At 37.2% G+C, this 22,059-nt stretch overlaps 1 protein-coding gene across 1 annotated transcript; it reads right to left on the bottom strand.

Annotated features, from left to right (window-relative positions):
* Nucleotides 1-999: 999 nt before the first annotated feature.
* Nucleotides 1,000-17,478, bottom strand: LOC132563603 (uncharacterized). Its single transcript, XM_060228344.1, has 13 exons — nucleotides 16,645-17,478; nucleotides 15,071-16,259; nucleotides 13,466-14,838; nucleotides 12,524-13,211; nucleotides 12,215-12,331; nucleotides 11,450-11,760; nucleotides 11,057-11,158; nucleotides 10,530-10,686; nucleotides 7,981-8,164; nucleotides 5,632-7,241; nucleotides 4,229-5,494; nucleotides 3,391-3,900; nucleotides 1,000-1,356 (listed from the first exon to the last, which is right to left on the bottom strand). The coding sequence occupies exons 1-13, from the start codon at nucleotides 17,461-17,463 to the stop codon at nucleotides 1,088-1,090; spliced, it is 8,595 nt and encodes a 2,864-aa protein (XP_060084327.1). The 5' UTR covers nucleotides 17,464-17,478; the 3' UTR covers nucleotides 1,000-1,087.
* Between the last annotated feature and the right edge of the window lie 4,581 nt (nucleotides 17,479-22,059).

Genomic DNA, 22,059 nt, shown 5'->3' with positions numbered 1-22,059 from the left:
ATACAGGATTACAGTGTCTGATTGAATCCTAAAGTCTACATACACTATACAGGATTACACCATCTGATTGTATCCTAAAGTCTACATACACTATACAGGATACAGGATTACACCATCTGATTGAATCCTAAAGTCTACATACACTATACAGGATTACAGTGTCTGATTGAATCCTAAAGTCTACATACACTATACAGGATAACAGTGTCTGATTGAATCCTAAAGTCTACATACACTATACAGGATTACACCATCTGATTGTATCCTAAAGTCTACATACACTATACAGGATTACACCATCTGATTGAATCCTAAAGTCTACATACACTATACAGGATAACAGTGTCTGATTGAATCCTAAAGTCTACATACACTATACAGGATAACAGTGTCTGATTGTATCCTAAAGTCTACATACACTCTACAGGATAACAGTGTCTGATTGAATCCTAAAGTCTACATACACTATACAGGATTACACCATCTGATTGAATCCTAAAGTCTACATACACTATACAGGATTACAGTGTCTGATTGTATCCTAAAGTCTACATACACTATACAGGATTACAGTGTCTGATTGTATCCTGAGGTCTACATACACTCTACAGGATTACACCATCTGATTGTATCCTAAAGTCTACATACACTATACAGGATTACACCATTTGATTGTATCCTAAAGTCTACATACACTCTACAGGATTACAGTGTCTGATTGTATCCTAAAGTCTACATACACTCTACAGTGTCTGATTGAAGCATTAATTCTATATACAATAGAATTATAACTGTTGGTTTCAAATATTCCGTATCAGTCAGCATACAAAAGCACTGTTAAGTGAATTTGGTATCATTGTAATTGATATCTAAAGATGAATACTTGTTAATGTAGTGAAACATATGTTGATACATTTAGTAAGCATCTACACATTTCTTGTTTTCTGTATAAACTGTCCATTTAATCAGTTAGGTTTTATTACGAATTCGATGCACACAATGCCAACTCAATTCTGAAAACAAACCTTTTTCGACACGTATCGTTTTTACATTTTCTACATACGTTTCAATTTACAAAAGATATACTTTAAAATGTCACATTCACTTTCCCTCGATATGTAGTTAGCGGCCCAGTAACATAGGTACACGTGATATGTATGTACACGTCACTTCCGCTGAAATAACTGAACACCACATGACGCTCCGTGGTCTTAACCTGACGTAACAAGTCTGCTAAACCCATTCCGGTACCAGCTGTCACTGTATACCGCGGAAGTAGTTCTGGTCGAATTTTAAAGACATCATCCCAGACAAGAATCAAACCACTATCACGTCTGGCGGTCCTTGGATGGAGTCCTGAGGATACAGAATTATGAGATATACTTTTGGATGACAAAATACAATCTAATGAACTACGGTAAGGACTTCAGATATTGATGTCGTTTTTGTTATAGATTTGTTTGGATTTGTCTCTCTATTTTATAAATTTCAGAGATGAACCGAAAACTGTATAATATGTACACGAGAGGAGAGACCGAAGCCCGTCAGGTCTGCGATCTTGGGACTCCTTTGCATTATTATATGAAACAGTTTCAACAAATCTGTGTTAGACATAAGGCTTAAATCTACCGTTGTGCAATTAAGCATTTTCTCGTTTTAAAAACTTCGACGACGGTTCCACCTCCGTGCGTTCAACCAAATAAACGTTATTCATCACATACAAAAAAATTAAAAGTAACAACATACCGGAGGTGTTGTTTACATTTAGCTGTTTTATATGTGATGACATACCGGAAGTGTTGTTACATTTAGCTGTTTTATATGTGATGACATACCGGAGGTGTTGTTTACATTTAGCTGTTTTATATATGATGACATACCAGAGGTGTTGTTTACATTTAGCTGTTTATATGTGATGACATACCGGAGGTGTTGTTTAATTTAGCTGTTTTATATATGATGACATACCGGAGGTGTTGTTTACATTTAGCTGTTTTATATGTAATGACATATCGGAAGTCTTGTTTACATTTAGCTATTTTATATATGATGACATACCGGAAGTGTTGTTTTTTTTCATTTAGCCGTTTTATATGTTTACATTTAGCTGTTTTATATATGATGACATACCGGAAGTGTTGTTTACATTTAGCTGTTTTATATGTGATGACATACCGGAAGTCTTGTTTACATTTAGCTGTTTTATATATGATGACATACCGGAAGTGTTGCTACCTTTAGCTGTTTTATATATGATGACACACCGGAAGTGTTGCTACCTTTAGCTGTTTTATATATGATGACACACCGGAAGTGTTGCTACCTTTAGCTGTTTTATATATGATGACACACCGGAAGTGTTGCTACCTTTAGCTGTTTTATATATGATGACACACCGGAAGTGTTGCTACCTTTAGCTATGTTATATATGATGACATACCGGAAGTGTTGCTACCTTTAGCTGTTTTATGTATGTTGATATACCAGAAGTGTTGTTACCTTTAGCTGTGGTATCTCTGATGACATACCGGAAATGTTGTTTACATTTAGCTGTTTTATGATGTGAATGCATTCTCACTGTGTTCTACGACAGTGAAGTGGGATATTACTTCCCCAGTCTACAACTGTTTTCAAGTAATGGGTTTGAAAAAGACACTGAAATAGTGTTTTTAGTGATGTTTAATCATTGCAATAACATGTTTACAACGAAGTCAAGATGTGGCTACAGTGTAACAAAAGGGATGTATTTAACCCCTGTATTAACTTACGCATATCACAGATTGTTAAATTCAAGGAAGGAAGTGGTTGTATCATTGGAATATATAAATGCGTATTATATACCGGATTAATATTCTTTTTGATATATCTCTTTTAACCCCGTCATCTTCAAAACAATAAAAATGTTTTGTCAAAAAGATGAAGACCCCCACTCCACCCAATCCACCTCACCCCTCAAATGTCTCTTTCTGGAAATTATTGAAAATGTCACCATGTGAATAATTTGAAATTCTATGTATGCATGCAAATGATTTTAATCCGTTTTGTAGAAGCTGGCACACTATACACTTCAACTTTGTAATTAATTATGTTTTCGTTTAGATCGTGTCAAGTTTTGATCAAACCTTTGATCCTGAAACAGAATTGTCTACTACTTCATTTGTGTTATATTGTGTTCTTCTTGAACCCAGATTAGGACGTTTGAGAGACTAAATAATTTCACGCTACCTTTAGTCGTTTTACTGTCGACTGTCCTATAAGTGAGATATTAAAACATATATAGAACAGTAACAGGTAACATGCTCCTATATAGTGCAAAAGAAACAATGGATGACATCACAGCCATGTTTCAATAGTACCTGCATAGTGTTATTGACATGAACGGGAGAGTACCTGTTAAGATCGGTGGTTCCCCAGAAATCAGGAAGGATCCATTTATAACTGCACAGAACATCCCGTCATTAAAGCATGTCCTAACTTCTACGGTATAGATGTCATTGTCTTTGAGGGTCACGTGATCTATCGCAGCGTAGTTCCGAAGGTCAGTCGTCTCCCACTCCGTAATGTGTTGATTACCTCGACAAATTCTGTAGGAATAGTCATCGATATCGAATGGATCAGCGTATATGTCCCACGAGAACGTTAACATCGAAGAGGATCGTACTACCGGAAGTCCGGCAGATGTTTCCGAGGTGGTGTGAAATGTAATCCTTGCATTTGTGATCTCAGGTCTACGGAGTATGACATGCTTAGGATCTACTGAAGTGACCTGATACAAATTGGCGGAATTCGTACATTGTATACGTGTAGAGAAATAGGTGTCGTTTTCTATCAATATCTCTGAAGTCTCGCACTCGTTTTCATCCTTGCCGAGGTACATTACATGAGACATCCCGTTTTCAACTGTAACATTGAAAAAAGGTAAAAGTAATGGAATCGAACAGAATTACTTCGAAAATCTGATACAATAATTGTTTTATTGCCTACTCTGTACGATTTGTTAATTACAAATACTGGGTGTTTAATCAGGGTAAGTATGTACTTACGTATTTCACACAAACAAACTGTGAATGGACTCTCTTCATCTCTGACATCCCAAGCGGCCCTAACTTTTGACAGCGTTTGATTTCCAAATTCTCGGTAAGCAGTGGTCATCGTTCGAAAATCTGATACAATATTGATTTCTTAATTACAAATACTGGGTGTTTAATAAGGGTAAGTATGTACTTACTTATTTCACACAAACAAACTGTGAATGGACTCTCTTCATCTATGACATCCCAAGCGGCCCTAACTTTTGACAGCGTTTGATTTCCAAATTCTCGGTAAGTAGTGGTCATCGTTGCATTGGATATAATCGGCGGAGTGTGATCCATTATGACAGGACTCGAGTGAAAATGATTTCTACTTCCGGCTTGATTCACTGCAATAACAGTTACGTGTAATGTTTGTCTGTGAGGTACATCGACCGGAAGTAAGATGTTGTAGGATGATAACACGTGTATCAGTGGATGGAATTGGAATCCACCTCGAGTAGATCCTACACCGACATAAATATCCTTAATTCCACTCTCCTTATCCATCACGTCGACGTTAATCTGGAGTTCTGTAGCAGACACTTGGTAGACTTCAACAACATTGTCTGTGAGACCAGTAACTGTGACGTCATCAGATATCGACAAGGTGAAATCAAGTATTGTATGTTTTGGTAAACCACGTGCAAAAACTGATAATGATCGATTTCCTTCGTGGAATGGAGAGCTGATGAAAGACAAGGCGAGTGTGTTTACTCCATCTTTCCCAATCATAACTGGCTGAATCTGCTTTTGATTTTCAAAAGAAATTTCGAAAACATTGGCTGCGGTGATATTTACCGACGAAATTTGTAGTTTATAAACAGTGGGTTCCTGTATCTGACCAAAGATCTTAAACCAATACAATGTTCCGTTTGATGACGTCACTGTTTCTGTCATAGTTACCATGGTGATGTTAATGTGAAATGGTGCTGTTGAGTCAAACATAGCTGGGGTTGAATACACGAGGTCACTCTCAAATCCTGCAAAATCTCGTGCTTTAACGGCAAACCTAAACCATTGTCCAGACCGAAGAGGCGTTTTATGAAAGGTTACTTTGGTTCTTAAACCTGTATCGTGGAATTCCGGAGACGAATTCGGCATCACAACTGTGTCTGATATCTGTAAGCCGACTGAATAATTGTTTATAGCTGAATGTCTGTCTTCGAAGCCGTAGAATGAAACTCCCACATCTTGCGCGTTTTGGACATGGGCGTTATGGAATCGCTCAGTGTTGAACACAATGGCTTTATATGGACGTTCCTTGTCCACTAAAATGCCGTCAGAGACCAGCATATTTTTGATTCCCAAATGGTTTATACAGGTGACACTTACGTAATATTTTGTACCAGGAGAAAGCGACAAATCATTCCATGACATCGTATTATTCAGTCCTACGTCATAAATTGGTATGACATCGTCACCTACAAACAAAGAAGTATCATTACTGAGCACTATTGAATAAGTAAATGCTATCTTAGACTGGCATTTGTTGATACACGTTTACGTTTTATAAAGTCTATTAGAAATTCAATATGTATTTACTATATATTGTACCTACCTCCTGGTATAGTCCCCAGCGCCACGCGGTAGGTGTATATACCACTCTGAGCGTCCGTAAAAACATCTGACCAACATGCAGTTAGTCTGTCCAAGGCTATGGTAAAGTCAGCGTCATGGCTACATATCCCGTTTGAATTCTCAACTATATATTTCCCTTTCTTGACGGACGGAGGTGTATTGTCTGTTAGAATGGAAGGTGACGTAAACACAATGAAATCTGACGTGGATGTCCAAGCTCTGACATAGACAACGTATTTTGTGTCGTGTTGTAGAGATTTTGCTCCGAGCAAGCAATGTGTAACAGATGTTCTTTGTCCGATATCATACCACACCTTTTCTAACAGAAGATCAAATACTCCAGTTCCGACAGGCATGCCGAGCTGTCCCATGCTCCACTCTGTCCGTTTGATGTTATGACGTTGGGCTTCAGTAACTGTCCAATTGGCAGAAATACAAGCGGAAGAGGCTGTCAAAGCTTGACCCTTGACCTTACCTCCAGGTAGGATTTGAATTCTCAGATCATCATCGTGTGTCTGATTATGTTCCGTACAATCCAAGTCTATATTAACGGTATGGCACTTTTGTGATACAACAGCGCACGTGCAATCCTTATTACAATATTCAGCGCCACATGAATGCTTTAAAATTTCTAGGTACCCAAAAGTGCCCTTTATATCGGATGCTATAACAGTGACGGTCACTCTTCCAATATCGCTGAATAACCCAGCGTGATTTTCTGCCCAAACCGACAATACTAAGCGCCGACCAGACTGGAGATATTCGGTCAAAACAAACTGGAAGGATTCTGATTCACTGTGAACTTCAGATGGTGGAAATGTTAGAACTCCTTCACTTATCTCCGAACCACTGTATGAGTCACCTACCGTGACGTAATAAGTTTTGATTCCTGATTCAATGTCCTTGAACCCGTGAACCGTCATATTAATGAAAGGCCCAGTTAAGTTTGAGTCTGCAGGCGTGTGCCACGACAGGGGTTCCAGGAATCCGCCTAGATGTGGGGGAGTTGGATCAACAAGTAGCTCGTTTGAGGTTGATCTTGTACAAAGCGCTGCTTCATTACAAGCGGTTACAATAGCAATATATATATCCCCTGGTACCAGCCAGTTAGGGGGGTCTAGTGTAATGATAAGGCTAGTTTCGGTTGATAGATAAACGTCTTCTACGGGTGAATGTCCATCATGATGTGTTCTTACAGAGACCACTTGTCTCACAATGGGACTTTCTTCATCGACAAATTTCCATTTTAATGTTAATAGGGATGGATCGAACTGCACCGACACATTAAGACCTTTGTTTTCTGTTCCTAATACTGGAGGAGCTACCAGAACGGGGGGCGTGGAATCGACAATAAAACTATCCGAAACACTAATGACAGACATATTGAGGTAGTTGTAGGCCCTAATTTCAACACTCAATGGTACTTTTTGTGGCAGTGGAACAGGGTACGTCAGGCTGTTCGTCAGAAACATGTTTGTTAATGACAGAATATCACATTCGCTGATACTGGCATGTCTGACACAAATGTCGTAATTTTTTATTCCGGATTCCACGTCCACAAATCCAAACCATTCTACTTGAAATGAGTGCCTAGAAAAATTGTATCAACTCCTTTTAACAGTCAATTCGAATATAGATAACGATGAAACTTTACGTCAAAATTTGCTGTTTTTCACAAAATGTATTTTAATTACCATTTACTTTATTACATATTCAATCGCGAACGAAATCAATAATGTTCTGTTCTGAGTTAATTTAGGCCTGTGCATCACTGACAAAACCTACAATGATGAAAAATCTGCCCGGTAAGTTCTACTGTAAATCGTAATCAACTTGTTTGCAAAGTTGTTATTTATTTGTTTCTCGTTTGTACAATCTTTGATATTTTCATACTGGATATTAGTTATTAACAACGCATACGAGGATTTGATGAAGTGTTTCATATGCTGTTGTCTCTAATCAACATTTTAGGTCCTGTCGCCTGATAAAATTCAATGTGTTCTTTGGTCGATAAGTTTTGCCGCTATAAACCCAGTGTCAAGTTTGAAAACGATACTTTAACGCATCGGTCATTGTCGCTGAAATAGACGTCCTCTTCCAGACCAAATTGTATCATTTTGGCTGACACGGTTAACAAGGTACTTGTATCTGTTCACTTTTGGTCGATGATATATATAAATTATTAGACAAAGCATGCCTATTACATGAAGGCAAACTCTATTTTGACAATTCTGGAAGTGCCTACAGCTAATATGATTTATATCGTACCAATGATAAATGGAAATGACTAGCTGTAATACTGATAGAATTACTCAAAATATCAACTTACGCATGCGCCCAAAATCTTGAATGGTGACCTTCAAATCCAACATGGACGACCCCCGGCAGTGGTGGAGAATTGTCTGTTTTAAAGCCGTTAGAAGACACTGATGTACATAGTCCAGCTCCATTACACGCTTGTACCATACAGTAGTAAGTCGCTCCAGGTATAAAGTTATGAGTCCACCGGATCTCTAAAGGGAGATAAATGTGAGCATTATTCATCTGTTACTTATAAATCGCGTTGATATTGATGTCACCCCGGTCAGTTTAGACAGAGGTGTAATTGTGATTCTGGTGTTTGTGCGTTGAAAACGTTTATCTACTAAGTAAGCTGAATTACCAAAAGGCAAGAGTGTTGTTTCGGAATACAATCTCAGCAGAATATTCTCATTAAGTTATTTTGAAAATTGTACAAAAGAAATTGAAGTGAACAGCACCTTTAAATACAAATTGTAAATGGAATTTTAATCTGCTACATGCAGCTGTTTTGTCCTTCTAGCACCCGTTAGTGATGCAAAGGACCTACCTTTTAAACCTAGCTGGCGACTAAAGGAAAATGACAAATGTACTTAACAAGTTTTTTCCTGGAACCCTACTTGCCATGCAGACGAGAAGAGAGCCACGATCATTCCCCTTTAAGTTACAACAATGCTTTCAGTGACAAAAACGAAGTCATTTCTGATTGGTAGGATAACGCGACATGTATGGAATCTGTTCGATGTAATTACCGTGCTACCCTATACAATGGGCGTGATTATCAGTCCCACATGATACATATCTGTTCGATGTAATTACCGTGCTATCCTATACAATGGGCGTGATTATCAGTCCCACATGATACATATTTGTTCGATGTAATTACCGTGCTATCCTATACAATGGGCGTGATTATCAGTCCCACATGATACATATCTGTTCGATGTAATTACCGTGCTATCCTATACAATGGGCGTGATTATCAGTCCCACATGATACATATCTGTTCGATGTAATCACCGTGCTATCCTGTACAATGGGCGTGATTATCAGTCCCACATGATACATATCTGTTCGATGTAATTACCGTGCTATCCTATACAATGGGCGTGATTATCAGTCCCACATGATACATATCTGTTCGATGTAATCACCGTGCTATCCTATACAATGGGCGTGATTATCAGTCCCACATGATACAAATCTATTCGATGTAATTACCGGGCTGTCCTATACAATGGGCGTGATTATCAGTCCCACATGATTCATATCTGTTCGATGTAATCACCGTGCTATCCTGTACAATGAGCGTGATTATCAGTCCCACATGCGTACTTATGTCACGTGACTATACATAAATGATGTTTGGGTTTTGCTATGATTGCACATTCCTGTATTTCACTGACTTTTTGTAAGTGACATCCCCGCCCTCTGCTCTCAAGACACGGATATAAACAACATCAACAAATAACGTCTCCCATAGCGACAAACAGAAGGAACAACGGGTAACGTGCAAGAACATTTTTGTTAAAGATTATCTCAACAATAATTCGTCAAAAATAAATTGCACTGTGTACGATTTTATGGGGATCTTTGTGATCTAGTTTTCATGCAAGAAATGAACTTTATAGTACGTTTAAACAATTAAGCTTTAATGTCTCGTGGTTCAGATGTTAGTGGAAGAACCGTATCTCGTCACGCGGAGACGTGCTGGCCTACATTATGTCCGGCTCTACCTTCCAACGAAAAGGCCTTTCGTTCGATTGAGTACCGATTCAAGTGGTCGAGTGCTCAGTACAAAACTCGAAATGGACATTTATACACTTGGTAGCTGTAAATCTGGATTTATTACGTGTCATAAGAGGGAAATTTTTAAACACCTCTGTAACAGAGGACTTTACAGCTGACAAGATGTCCCTCAACCCTATCCATAAGCTTGGTAAAATATGTGACCGATTCATAGAACATATCTTTCGATTACAGCCCATAAAAATTAAGAGGGAACTCTACCAAGACTTCTAATAGACACATACAGACTATACTATATAATCTGGTAGAAAATTTTATTTTTAGTACCATGAAATGGAGTGTATGTGCAAGGTATATACTTTTTTAAGTAAGTCATGTACTTTTCACAATGATTCCATCAGACTGGAGTAGATCCCTAACAAAAGTGCAGTTCCTATATTTAGCAAGAATCCATCAGACTGGAGTAGATTCTGATAACTATGAGAACTGTACATATACGTAATTTTGAATACTGACTTGTCATACAATAATTACACAGAGATGTACCTACTACCCACGACAAATATCTTTGCTATGACGATCGCTTCGTTTTAGGTTGGTAATGTTTATAAAATAAAATTGCTCTTTAAAACTTAACCAGTGTACAATTAACGTGTGATGTGTCGATGACATCACCAACACTTTGATCAGACAGATAACCAGTGTGAAGCCAACACATATAAACAGTGACCTATGTTCACTAGCTCCCATCTAAATTGTTATATATATATATGCTTGTCTTACAAAGTGGTGCTAGAGGAATGTCGTATCTTCTGTTTAGTATCTTGTCACCTGTGTTTGTTCCCGTGAAGGACAAAGGTCTGACGTCATTCTCCTGAGGTATAGTACCTAGTCCCGCTGAGTAGTACTTGATTCCTGAGTGGTGGTCATGGAAACCAGACCAGTGACAGCCACCATGAGTTGTGTTTGATTGAAAGTCAATATCAGTCTTAAAATAAACATATGAAGTTATTATCATTTATAACACTTCTTTTTCATAGAAATAATCATTATTTGTATAACACTATTATATTACCAAACGCAGGAAGTTCAACGCACACCATAATATTTCTTCATCAGTATTTTAACATAGAAAAAACATTACATTTGACTAAGTAGTATTTTGCTAACTTCTAATGGTGTTATTCCTCCCCCCCCCCTTCCCCCTCCCCCAGTAATGATCCACAGTTGAATATGTTCAATTATTGAAGTTTAAAAAAATCGCGCCAAAAGGATACATAAAGAATACTTAATGCGAGCTATTTATACTAATACAATGAAAATCAACTATGAACTAAAAATAGCAACATTTTACTCACGCTTGAAATACCATCTCTTACTACGCCCCTTGTTGGCGCAGACTTGTCGACTATAAATTTGTCTGAAACCGAGACTGCAGATAAGCCTGCTCTGTTTGTTACCTTAAATAAAAAAGTTATTTTGTCAATATATGATGATAATACTTAGATTAATAACAGCAAAAGATAAAGAATGAAATAATGATAAAAAATAATAAAACTCGAGTTAAATATATATCTTTCAAATCAGATAACAGTGTAAATGAAATACACAGAAATGAGTCACCTGTTTTGATTAAATCCCTAATTTTGACACGTGTTCTTTGGTCTAAATGTTTACATAACAAAACTTATTCTGATATACATTTATAACATGGAATACAAAAAACAGCTCTTCAATTAGCGGCTACATACCAGGATAATAGCATAATACTTATGTCCATCATACAGTGACGTGAGGTTGGACAAACATGCAGTCTCCCCGACGAATTGTTGATAATCGACTACATCCGGTGCATGTTCGGTCGATCCTAGGCCGAATTGAGTTTCATAGATACCGCTTTCATTGTCATGTAAACCAACCAAATGGACGCAGAGTTCTGAGGATATTACATTCGTCGGTCTGAGAAAGGTTCCAACTTGTATCGTCCCTATTACAGGTGCAGTATTGTCGAATACCACTCCATTTGAAACGGAAGAAGTAGTGTGTCCCACCCGGTCAAATGCTGTTTTGAAAAATATTTGACATCTCACTTTAACGGTCGCCATAATGATCTCATTATGAAATATTTATCGTATTTGAGTTTTAATTTAGATGATGTTGACAACAGAGTATGTTTTCTGTTGTTTTATAATGTTAATGTCGCATATGTTATATTGTTAATATAAAAGAAGTATACACAGATAATAAAAATATCGTGTTGTTAATGAGGCCTTGGAATCATTATCTACCACATCACATTGTCATACCAGAAAACAAACTCACCAGAGCTACTTCTAATAACATCGCTAACGTTTAAAATACTAAATTCCCTGTACACGATTATAACGTCAAATTGTCGATTTGAAGACAAGCAGGTTTTGTTTTGTCTCTCCTCGATGAACGACGATGGTCATACTACTTTTGTGCCATGTACTTTTGTTTTATCTGATATTTAAACAATGTTTACAATAAATTACCTTTAACTGTAGCGTAGTATATCGTTCCTGGTCGGAATGGTGGGTTATTGACCTTGACAGATTGATGCAAGCCGATGTCGGTTTCAGCAACAACATCCTGTCCGTATGGTTCGCTTCCTACAATCGACAACAGCAGAAGTTTGTGAAATTTCAGAAAACTTGAAACTTAAAATTAAACATGTCATTATATCAGAAATTATAGTCAAGTAACACGGTGATTACCACCTTTTATGTATCGCTTATATTTACATCAAGTTGAAATGTTTAATTTCATCGATTCAGTTTTGTATGATGTATTTATATACCGACCTATGAAGTAGGAAAATTTTGCTATTGTAGATGGGTATCCCAGTGTTGTTTTATATCCATGGAAATCCCTGAATCTGTCCCAATGAACGATAACACTGTCGACGTTTATAAGGAACCCTTTCTCGGACATGACGGTCACATCACCAGTAGATGGAGGACTTACGTCTACAACAAAACCATTTCCACATGTTTTCAACGATGACATTCCATCTCCATTCGTCTGAGTGGTAGCACATATAAAGTACATGATATCCGGCTCAAGATTGATACCCTGGAAGACTGAAAACCCTCCCAGAGTTTGCACAGATGCCACGCAATTGGGATTTTCTTCACATGTTTGATTAAGGTTTTTCGAATCCTTGAGTAGATACCACATGATAGACAGATCGCCCATACCAATGATAACTCCGCCAGGACGAACAGACCTATCAGTAAAGTCAAGTTCAGCACCGTGTAGCCAGGCCATCTTGTCACCGATGTTATTTGAATAAAATAAATCTTTGTTGTTTCTAACTTCATCTGCATCTGAGTCTACCTCATACAGAATGGTTTTGTCGAATATGTTCGGATCTTCTGCCACAATGAGTGGGACACAACTGACTCCCGTTGAACCAGCAGGACAGTAAACTTCTACGCATGTAAACATTTCCAACTTCGGATAAAGTGGCAATTTCAAGCATTTTGACAACTGAAAAATGGGGGAAACACTTGACATAGCAATAGTTACAAAGGTGCCATTTTATATCACTATTTGTGTACAGAATTTGTAATTATCATTTTAATGAAAAGAACAATCGAAACAAATGTGAAAGGAAATTCAGTGTCAATATTTTATCAAATTACGAATAGTTCTAGTCCCAAAACATTATTTAATTATTATCTTAATGTTCCTGAAGAAAATAGGTGAGGTTTCCCAATTTTACAATTATCGCTTGTACCTACCGTGAAATTAATGTTATGTGTTTTAACAATGTGCAAATCCCACTTGGTAAGCTGTATCTTTGCTTCTGTATCCCGAAAGATAGCCCAGCGGAAACCAAAAGTGACGTGAGACGTCTGACACTGTACGTCGGTTACTTTCAGGTGTATATCTGAACAATCACGTGCAGTTTTGTTTAGAGTTGAGATTACAGAAAAGCTGTCGTATACTGGGTCCATGATATCAAATCCGTTCGTTGTTACTGTACCAAGACATTGGTATTCTATGCAAGGTCTTAACAGGCATGAATAATGACCTTTAACTAACTTCGTGTTGTCGAATGTAAACGTTGCAGACTTTCCTGGTACCTTTGTGAATGCAAGTATTAAAGAATCACTAGTTTCCTTAGGTGAAGCTCCATGAGACAATAATTGTAGTCCCACTTCATAATGAGAAACATATTGACTAAACACACCTTTACTCCAGTACAAGGACACAGCATCTGAACTAGTCTGCCTGTCAACATCGAGGACACAGTTCAAAATATTCAAACCGAGTGACACATTTAGTTCTGATGTTACGGTGAAGTGGGACCGTGGACTTAATGCTACAAACTCATAATAATGAAACATATCAACTTCCTTATGGGTTTTGATTATGACGTCATCACTTTCTATTTTTATACTTGCATTGGTTTCTAGTGTGTAGGAATAACCGACATGAAAAGTAATTTGGTCTGAGGTATAAATATTGGCTGTGCCAACTTTGAGTTTCAGTGATGTTCTTTGAGATCTAGCACAGTCATATCCATCATACACCTTTAATGAAGCCGTTACATCTGATGAATTTATAATTGTAAATCCATCAGATGTTGCTTCCACAAACCCTCCAGGGGTAATGCCACGTATCGTAACAAAGTAACGACGGTAATGATGAAGGGTTTTCGCATCTTCACAGTAAAACTTTACATCCGGGATACCGTGAAGTGGAGTTATGTCGTCTGTCCCCGGTAACAACCCCAAACCAAGCTCGAATTTGATATCACCATGGTATTCAAATCCTTCCCATGTTACACAATACTCATCAGGCAGGATCAAAACGTCAATATCTTGTTCCTGGTTTAACTCGGTATTGTCGGTAGGTACGACATCACGTACAACACCATGACCTGGAGAATGCTGGGATGGTAAAACGAAAATGTCGGTATTCACTGTACAGTGGTGGCCTGCATTGTTAAATGCATGAAGTTGGATGATAAAGGTGGATTGCAAGTCCCCGTCGTACACTTGTAAATCAGAGAGAGTGATAGTCAGACAAGTTTTGTGCTTTTTGAAACAACTTATGTTATTTGGAACATCCATTGGTCGGAATCCAGAGACGAAGATGCCTTGTCGACCTAAAGTCAAAAATGATTGTAATTAAATTGCATCAATCACAATCATTGTTGGTAAAAATTATAAGAATTGCTCGTTAATAATTTCGAATACATGTGCATATATTAATAAAGCATGATGAATACACATATCAATTATTTATCATTATTTTCATATAAGCAAACACATGTGAGGCCAATCATAGACGAATGGCTTCTCAAATAGTATTCTTAGCACGTGACAGAATTTACTTACTAACTCGAAATACAAATTTTGTTATTGGCTCTTTCTGTTCGTTGTCATAAAATGTTCCTTCATCCCAGTAGATATCCAAAGAGTTGTTGTAAATGCTGACGGGCAGAGATGATGGACAAATTGGCGGAGTTTCATCTATAATAACAGGTCCGAAAGTGGACAAAGTTGTAAGGCCAGCACTGTTGATGATTTTCAGAAATATAAAGATTTCCTCTCCGTTACTGAGGCCAACATGTCTCTGCTTGTAGGAGTAAATGTGTGGCGATTTGTGAAAGTCTATCAGATCTGGAGACGCTCCGCTCTCTTTTGTTGAACCAATGCCTATATAAACATCGTGAACCTGACTGCTTGTGTCCTTAATGTCCCATTGGAGGTAAATGAGATCATGTGGAAGATAAATTATTCCGTGACCGACACCGATCTGACAGGGTTGGTTTGTCTCGCGAGATGTTTCTACAGGTAACAACGATGCGAACTCGTTCACAGGTGTATTTCTGCACAGATCAGCACAATCAGCATTGACTCGGTAGCGTGTCAAGTTCTTTGTTATGTACCATGCAGTTTCATCGGAACATACCACTGCACCTGTGACAGAAGCACCCCTCATGGTAACGTTTACTATTACAGGAGGAGTCTTATCCAGCACGACGCCATCCGAACACATAGGGTCCGAGGGTTCTCGGGCATTATTGTATGCCACCACGGTCACAAAGTACTGGCCTTTCTCTGGTAATATCAAAAGGGCGGATTTATATGTAGTCTCAAATATTGATATTTCATTGTCGTCTTCTAGAACACCAGTTCCATTTTTATGATCAATCGCTTCTCTTCCAAGACATGTTCTAGCCAAACCTACCCTATAGGCTTGTACTCCACTCTCGTGGTCAATAAAACCGTCCCAGTGGACAATAATTTCGTCCCTACTTGTGTAGTCAATGTCCGGTCCTCCGACCGGTCCCTCTCTGACCATACCTACAGCCGGAGGTGAATCGTCCGTTAACACTTCAATATGCTCTACGTAATGCAGCCTAGCTTCATTTGTTACCGTGAGGGTGAAGTGGTATACACGATTGTGATTGCCGTTGTGTGTATTAAGGTGCACAAGTGAATTGAGCTTCAACGTGAAGTTGAAATAAGCACATTGACCGATGGAAGGACAGTAGCAGTTCGGACGTTCCACACAGGATTCCTGTATTCAAAGATATGAAAATTACAGGACATACTCTTTAGACCGTAAACAATTATAAAAGACATAAATGTAAAACTTGATAAAGTTTAACTAAATAATTAATGTGACTGCCTGGATGAACTGGACTGGGAGGTTCACTTCCACCAAAATTAGTTTAATAATTTTCAATATTTAATGGTTTCTTGTTATATTTCGAACACTGAATGAATTAGAAGGCTACACAGATCTCGGAGATATTTTCACCAACATTGTCTACCACCTAAAATCTCTCTGATTGAACAGAATACACACAAGTAAATTGCACTTTTCAATACAAATTTAGAGTTAGATAATTCACTTCCCAATGCAGATATTTATTGATTATTACGCAAGCTTATATACTTACATTATGTGTGAAACGAACTACTCCTAATGAGCCATTTCCAATATCACTTGCTTCGAAAGACGTTCCAAGAGACCAATCCACAGAGTACAAGCCACTGTGAATATCTAATGCATTAAATTTCAAAATCATTTTAGAAAGATCTGAACTGTTATGGACAGATAAAAGTTTATAACCGTCTTTCTCCAGTCCTACATCGAATATTTCAGGTCCGCTGGAATCGATATGGGTGTACACATGTTCCGTGTAAGTGTGATGCATGATGTCTTGTGCCTCGATTTCAAAACGGTATATTTCTCCGTCCTGCATCGTCGGGGACAAACAAATTTTCTGAGAAGCAAAATCAGGCACATTTTCCTTACTTATAATTTCAGTTTCACTGGAAAGCGAAAAGTAGAAATGTGTTATGCCATGAACATTTGCAGTCCCAGAAACGGGAAGAATTCCAGATATTTGTTCATAAATACCTGTAATATGACCGTGATAGTCTGGTTTTATTGGCTGCAGCAAGTTTAAATGATAAGATTTATCATTGTAATACCTGTCAGCCCAGGAGTAACAAAGGTCTCCGTGGTTAGTCTGCCACTTGTTATTAGTGATATCAGTTGCTGTGGTGGAATACAACGGTTTATCATCTCTTACGAGTATCTTTGAAGTATTGTCAAACATTACGAATCTCCTGGCCTGTTTAACATTATTGGCAATGTCTTTAACTTCTAAGAGAACAGCGTACAGTGCAGGATTAGGTAGGTCTGAAGGAATTTCGAATCCAATAGGTTGATCGGAATCTATTGTCCTTGTGACAACTGAGTCTCTTCCCATTTCCAGCAGCCCCGGCCCTGCGTCTTTTACCTCATATATGCTAATTAGGTATCTGTCTATACCGGAAGCGTATTCAGGGTTTCCATGGACAGGAGATGGATCATGCCATCCAGTTACATTTACCTGGAAACTTGGATTAGTCAGGATACGACTACTTATATCTAGTGGCTCTTTGTCGCAGATCTCATGTTCAAGGCAATGTATTGGAGAGGCATTGTCAAAGTGATAACACAAGTCTCGTGTTGTCATGGTCTTTGCGAATGGAACTTCTGTTTCGTGGTGTGTGATGAGATTCTTAGAGACCAAGTGACCACCCCCTCGGGATATAAATCTTAAGCATAATCTTCAATAAATAAAGTAAAATGGTGATATCATTTATTGGAACTGAAAATGATCGTTCAATATTTCATTCGAATAACAAAAATATAAATTAAATTCATTACAATAGACTTCGCTGACATTCTGTATTTTCTTTGATGAAGAACTTCTGTGTAAACCGAACTGACAACGTATTTCACGATTTATCAATGGATACGGAACCAACCTTCTCAAATAGATAGATTTTCATATGTAAACAAAATCACAGCGTATTTATAGATAGACACGGAACCAACCTTCTCAAATAGATAGATTTTCATATGTAAACAAAATCACAGCGTATTTATAGATAGACACGGAACCAACCTTCTCAAATAGATAGATTTTCATATGTAAACAAAATGACAGCGTATTTATAGATAGACACGGAACCAACCTTCTCAAATAGATAGATTTTCATATGTAAACAAAATGACAGCGTATCTTACGATTTATAAATAGACACGGAACCAACCTTCTCAAATAGATAGATTTTCATATGTAAACAAAATGACAGCGTATCTTACGATTTATAAATAGACACGGAACCAACCTTCTCAAATAGATAGATTTTCATATGTAAACAAAATGACAGCGTATCTTACGATTTATAAATAGACACGGAACCAAAATCCTATATATAGATAGACTCAAATAGATAGATTTTCATATGTAAACAAAATGACAGCGTATCTTACGATTTATAAATAGACACGGAACCAACCTTCTCAAATAGATAGATTTTCATGTGTAAACAAAATCACAGCGTATTTATAGATAGACACGGAACCAACCTTCTCAAATAGATAGATTTTCATATGTAAACAAAATGACAGCGTATCTTACGATTTCTAAATAGACACGGAACCAACCTTCTCAAATAGATAGATTTTCATATGTAAGCAAAATGACAGCGTATTTATAGATAGACACGGAACCAACTTTCTCAAATAGATAGATTTTCATATGTAAGCAAAATGACAGCGTATTTATAGATAGACACGGAACCAACCTTCTCAAATAGATAGATTTTCATATGTAAGCAAAATGACAGCGTATTTATAGATAGACACGGAACTAATCTTCTCAAATAGATAGATTTTCATATGTAAACAAAATCACAGCGTATCTATAGATAGACATGGAACCAACCTGTCTCCATCAGATAGATTTTGTGTTGGGTTGTTGTTACTTATATCAACGTCAAATGATAATAAGTGTTTCGGGTCGTTACTGTTAGGATCACTATGGAGAACGATAGTATTCACAATGTCATCATCCCCTTGTAAAGATTGAAAAGGTAGAAATGTTTCACTTGGAAAGAAAAAACAGCTTCACATTAAGTAGACATTCTGGTTATCATTATTATAAAAGGTCAATGACGATCGATTTAGGAAACATTGAGTAGAGAATCTCTCTGATTCACTAACTGATACCAGAACTGTTTTTCTCTATGATTTTCTATCATAAACTGCATATTGATGCCAGCGGATGAATCGGTAGCGGTGATTTTTCCAGAAGTTACGAATGGAATTATAAATTTCAATAAGCGTCACAGAAAATAAGAATTTTGAATTAAAACTTAAAATCAAGAACAAGCCACAATAATTGGTAATTTTAGAAAATTTAAGATAATTAAGGAAAAGAAGAAAGTATGTTGCGATGCCTCTCTTTCCTAAGAAAAAACAAAACACGTGTTTTTATTAATTTATCTAGTAAGGGAAACACTCAAAATAGTAAATAATAAAACAAAATCTCTCCAATAGACGTCTGAATAACATATATGGTAAGAACTGTACACTGAATAGATAGTTACCCATCGACAATCGTTAGAAGTAAATGAAAATAAAACGAAATCCTCTTCGCAAGAAATGCAATGTTACAATGTGTGATGTGACACCTTAACGAAACAGATTGTCAATAAACTATATCTTAGTTTCATGTTTCAATAACAAAGATTATTCCCAATGATTGAATTACAAATATAGAACAATGAACTGAATTTATATTGCTTTATCATTGCAAATACAAATTGATGACGAATAAAAGATATAGACTTACCAATTACCGGTTTCATCACGAGGCTTATTTCAGCGTCAGTTACGCCAAACGCATGGTTTGTAACATAGTCAGGTTTTGGTACATGGGAAACGTTGACGACAAATTCGAAAGAGGTATTGGTAATTATTCGGTCTACTTGAATGTTTCCGTAGAAATCTTCCTGGTTGGAACAGTGCGTCGATGAATTGGGCGGGACAGGTGACATTCGAGCGTCGTTGTTCGCATCAATTACCTCCATTTTACACTGAAGTATTTCTGGAATTTTGGCAACTGTAAGATTGAAAGAGAAACCACAAACGGTAAAAGAGTTATAAAACAATGTGACGATTATGGAGTCTACACTTAATAAGTGTTTGGTAGATAACAAATAGGTTGACAATACGTTACGACATCGGAAAAATCAGTTTTGTTTATAGTGATTTATGGGTTATTTTAACGGATGATGATATCTATAAGATAATATCTAGATTCATTGTTTTTTACATACAATATTCCATGTTAACATTTATGTTTTTGTTCCTTTGGTTTTTTATTGTCCAGAGAAAAAATAAGCTGAAAGTCACTATCAACATATCTGACACACCACTTATTTCATTACTAGATTGTATCATAAAACAGTAAGAAAAGTGCTGTGAGCACCGAATATTTCATTTTAGAATTTATCATGTTCCGTTAAATTTACATTCCATTATTTATATCTTCACTACATTACAAATCTGCAGCTGGTCTTGTTAGGTCATAGGGCGAGACTAATTGTCCTTGTTAGGTCATAGGGCGAGACTAATTGTCCTTGTTAGGTCATAGGGCGAGACTAATTGTCCTTGTTAGGTCATAGGGCGAGACTAGTTGTCCTTGTTAGGTCATAGGGCGAGACTAATTGTCCTTGTTAGGTAATACGACGATTCCAATTGTCCTTGTTAGGTTATAAAACGACTCTAATTGTCCTTGTTAGGTAATTTAAAATCATTTTGATAATAAATGGATGAAGTTATTGAAGGAAGACATGTGACGTTGTAGTGTTGTCTCGATATTGGTATTTGAAGAGTTGAGTTACCTTTTTTCCACTGAATAAACCTTTCATTAAATAGGAATAGATGTGAAGTGCTCATGCCTAACGAAATCGTAACTTTCTTTTCTAAACACGTTTTAAAAAGAAAGGTTAAATAGGATGGTGGAAAGAAATTGTTACCCACTCGCCACATTCTTGAACTTGATTTTGGTTTTTTTTTTTTCCTGAAAGCAAAATCACATTCAGGTACGGAACTGAACTAGCTATTGGAGAAGCTCTTTCGCTGAAGAAAACTTCGGCACGACAATAACGTGGTAATGGCGTTTGCGCAGCGCACAGACATAACAATATTTTTAGACTACTTTTCACCTATTTGTCCGCTGTTTCCAGGGACAAATAGTTCATGAAAACAATTAATGATCTTTTTAGGATTGCATAAGGCCAAGCCGAAAGTCCTCCCTGGCTAACAGGGAGCAAATAGGTCATCAGTTACGTTGTAATCGGACTTGAGTGTTATCTAACACCGTGGTGAGAAATACCGGGTCACATTCACAAATAGATAATCACTTACGTTGACATCGGGCTTGAGTGTTATCTAACACCGTGGTGAAAGAAGCCGGGTCACATTCACAGTCCATCGCATAATCACCACTACCACAACTACCAGGCCAGCACCAGCGGTTTTCCCAGGAACATGTTCCTTAAGACAAAAGTATTTAGTATGGATTATTGATAAACTATCCGTATAATTTTTTAAAATGCAGTAAGGAAACTTTTATGTACATTAAGTAAATCTGTTAATGTTATCCGCATGTCAGCTTTAATTCACAATGATTGATATAAACAAGCATGAACCCATAAAACCTGGGATGCTGAAACGACGTTATGATGCCAACAAAGAAAACATAAACAGAGTTACATTCATATATACTACTGGCTCGGGTATTTTATTCCTAATGTACTTACATATATACTCCTGGCTCGGGTATTTTGTTCCTAATGTAGAGTTACATTCATATATACTACTGGCTATGGTATGTTGTTCCTGATGTACTTACATATATACTACTGGCTCGGGTATTTTGTTCCTGATGTAGAGTTACATTCATATATACTAACATATATACTACTGGCTCGGGTATTTTGTTCCTAATGTATATATACGAGTT

The sequence above is a fragment of the Ylistrum balloti genome, unplaced genomic scaffold, assembly GCF_031769215.1.
Source record: "Ylistrum balloti isolate Yb309-2 unplaced genomic scaffold, AGI_CSIRO_Ybal_v1 Utg371786, whole genome shotgun sequence".
Classification (NCBI taxonomy): domain Eukaryota; kingdom Metazoa; phylum Mollusca; class Bivalvia; order Pectinida; family Pectinidae; genus Ylistrum; species Ylistrum balloti.
This window is presented reverse-complemented; position numbering and strand designations above follow the sequence as displayed.

Excerpts from the sequence above, each read along its gene's own strand:
- LOC132563603 (XM_060228344.1), bottom strand. The coding sequence starts at position 17,463 with ATGGGAAGAGACTCAGTTGTCACAAGGACAATAGATTCCGATCAACCT. Across the intron at positions 16,260-16,644 it reads TAGTTCGTTTCACACATAAT|GAATCCTGTGTGGAACGTCC; the intron begins GTAAGTATATAA and ends CTTTGAATACAG. Across the intron at positions 11,159-11,449 it reads AGTATTATGCTATTATCCTG|GTAACAAACAGAGCAGGCTT; the intron begins GTATGTAGCCGC and ends TTTTTATTTAAG.